Source organism: Pseudonaja textilis, chromosome 1 (genome assembly GCF_049901715.1).
Source record: "Pseudonaja textilis isolate UNSWEBS1 chromosome 1, rPseTex1.2, whole genome shotgun sequence".
Taxonomy (NCBI): Eukaryota; Metazoa; Chordata; class Lepidosauria; order Squamata; family Elapidae; genus Pseudonaja; species Pseudonaja textilis.
The window spans coordinates 249,531,445-249,533,881 of NC_141990.1; the positions used below are offsets into that span (position 1 = coordinate 249,531,445).

Below are 2,437 nucleotides of genomic sequence, written 5' to 3' on the forward strand. Positions count from 1 at the left end.
TATATATATACATATTCATATATTTTCTTAACTTTTCGCGGGTACTTACATGTATGGTATTCAGCTTTGTTCGGGTATTTTCCCACATCATTATAGTCAGAAAACTATAGAAGCCTGATGATGGCAGATGAGATTCTGCCGAAACGTTGCTACAACTTTAAAAGCACAACTATAATGATGTGGGAAAATACCCGAACAAAGTTGAATGCCATACATGTAAGTACCCGCGAAAACTTAAGAAAACATACACACACACATACACACACACACACAGACACACACACACACACACACACACACATATAATATGTGTGGGAGGTTCTGCTATTGCTACAAGGAGAATCAGGTGGTTTGGGATGGAACTGAAAGTAGAACCATACTGCTTCCTTCTTTTTCCTTACTAGAAACCATATTGACTACCATTGCTGACACATTTTCAGTGCCTTGTCAAGACTACAATCTGCAATGAAACTCTGCCAGTTTTTTTTTCACCGCTCCCATCCCAATCCTCATGACATAGGAGTTGAAGGTGATACCTTTGGTATCTCTACACACAAGGCCCTTAAAGGCCCAGCAATTCATCACCGGTGCTTAGCTTGCTTTAGCTCTTTGTTTCAGAGAATGGATACGAGGATGAGCAGATGAGCAAAGAGGAATCTCATGTAAAATGTAAATTAGAATTATAGACTATGAGTGTGCGACTTATAATGTCTCTATGGGTTTCTGTCTCCATTAATAAGGGACAAGGATATTCCACTCCCCAATCAAATTAACAAGGAATTTTCGCAAGCTCCTTTCAGTGTACTGCTAAAGATTGGAAACCAGTTGTATAGGATGTACTGTGTTAGTGTAAGGAAGTTGTTCATAACCATTATTTTTAGCAATAGCTGTTATTAATACAATGTGGGAAAAATTACAACTTCCTAAAAACATTTTTTCACATATTAACCATGTGATCATTATTACTTGAAGGCAAACTTCTTATAATAGAAAATTAGTATGTCTGCATTAAATAAACACTATTTCTTCTTCTGAATTTTAATTATCTATTATGTAGAAAATAGTTATTTATATGTCTGGACATAATTACATAAGAGTCATGGAATCCATATGAAGAGTATAACTAAGAAATAGGCTATAGTTTAAAGAGAATGATTCTTAAATATATTGCTTCAGCCATTTTAACCAACTGTGCTTTCTGTACAATTTTATAAAACATGAACTGACCATCTTAAGCCCCATTTACTTTTAACGAGATTTAATTACTACAATCTTTTTCTGAGCTGTTTTCCATACCAATCTGCTATAAAATCTATTTTATTTGATTAGCTGTAATCTCCAAAATGTTGTTTACACATGATTCTGCTTGGAACCAAATGGTTACTAAATAACAATTCCAGACAATCAAACAATTGAAATTAGTAAGTATTTTGTTCTGAAATACAGACACTACTGTGTCAGACTGAATATGTGTATATGTATAGAGTCACTTGTTCCTCTGCTTTGACCTTAGTATGCAATAAAGATACTTACAAAACAGAATTGGTTAATAAAATAAAACTTCTTAATAGCTTTTCTTTACAAAACAGAGTGGTTTATAATAAGCAAGTTACAGATCAGGGCAGAATAATATTTCAAAAAACTGGACTGTATTACAAAGCATTTTTTTCAAACATCCATTTGTGTTGGATTATTGCTGAAAGATACTAGTAGTCAATCTATTTCAGAAATTTCTTGACTAATTTACAAACATCCATAAAATAGTGAAAAAATTGCATGCTCTAGAAACCTGGTACATTTTCATGCCTCTGGACTAAAAAGATGAAGACGATAGCAAATGAATAACATTTTAAAGATAGCAAGATGGCATTTACAGAGTCTTTTCATTGATTTTAGCTGACTCTTCAGCATTGCTTCCTTTTCTCTCAGTTGATTTGTTATTTTCTGGTTTAATCCATGGAGGGCTGTGTGATTTCTGTAGGTATAATGAAGAAAACACAATCAATATTCAAATGTTACAGTGGGACTTTCAAGGAATGGAAACATAGGTTTGGACACCTAAGAATAAAGTTGATCAGCTTCAAAGGGAAACTCTCCAATTTGGAGAATTAAGTTCCTTGAAAAGCAAATAAATTGATTACATTACACCACAAAACTGCCATTTCCAATAAAGGATATTTCCTTTGGAGAAGAAGTGTAAGGGGAAAAAAATCATAAAGAAAAATAGAAGAAAATTATCAGCTGCCCAATCCTTCCTAACTAAAAATAATTCCATATTTGCATGCTCACCTTTTGATCAGCTATAGTAATTGGTTAGCAGAAATAACAAAATGAATTTCTGTCTCTCTTTTAAGTCAGATTAGCTTGGGGAGAGAAATATGTGACTAAAGGGAAGACATTGTAGAGATGGTTTGTGTGAGTAGAGAACAGAGCAGTT

The 2,437-nt window shown here is 33.6% G+C and overlaps 1 protein-coding gene across 3 annotated transcripts in view; it reads right to left on the reverse strand.

Annotated features, from left to right (window-relative positions):
• Positions 1-1,542: 1,542 nt before the first annotated feature.
• LUZP2 (leucine zipper protein 2) overlaps positions 1,543-2,437 on the reverse strand; it is a 418,915-nt gene continuing 418,020 nt past the window's right edge. For all 3 annotated transcript variants that reach the window (XM_087921245.1, XM_087921244.1, XM_026706368.2), the window contains one exon: positions 1,543-1,975. In XM_087921245.1, the coding sequence (XP_087777371.1) occupies positions 1,871-1,975 (105 nt within the window). In that variant the 3' untranslated portion in view covers positions 1,543-1,870. The remainder of the gene's footprint in view (positions 1,976-2,437) is intronic.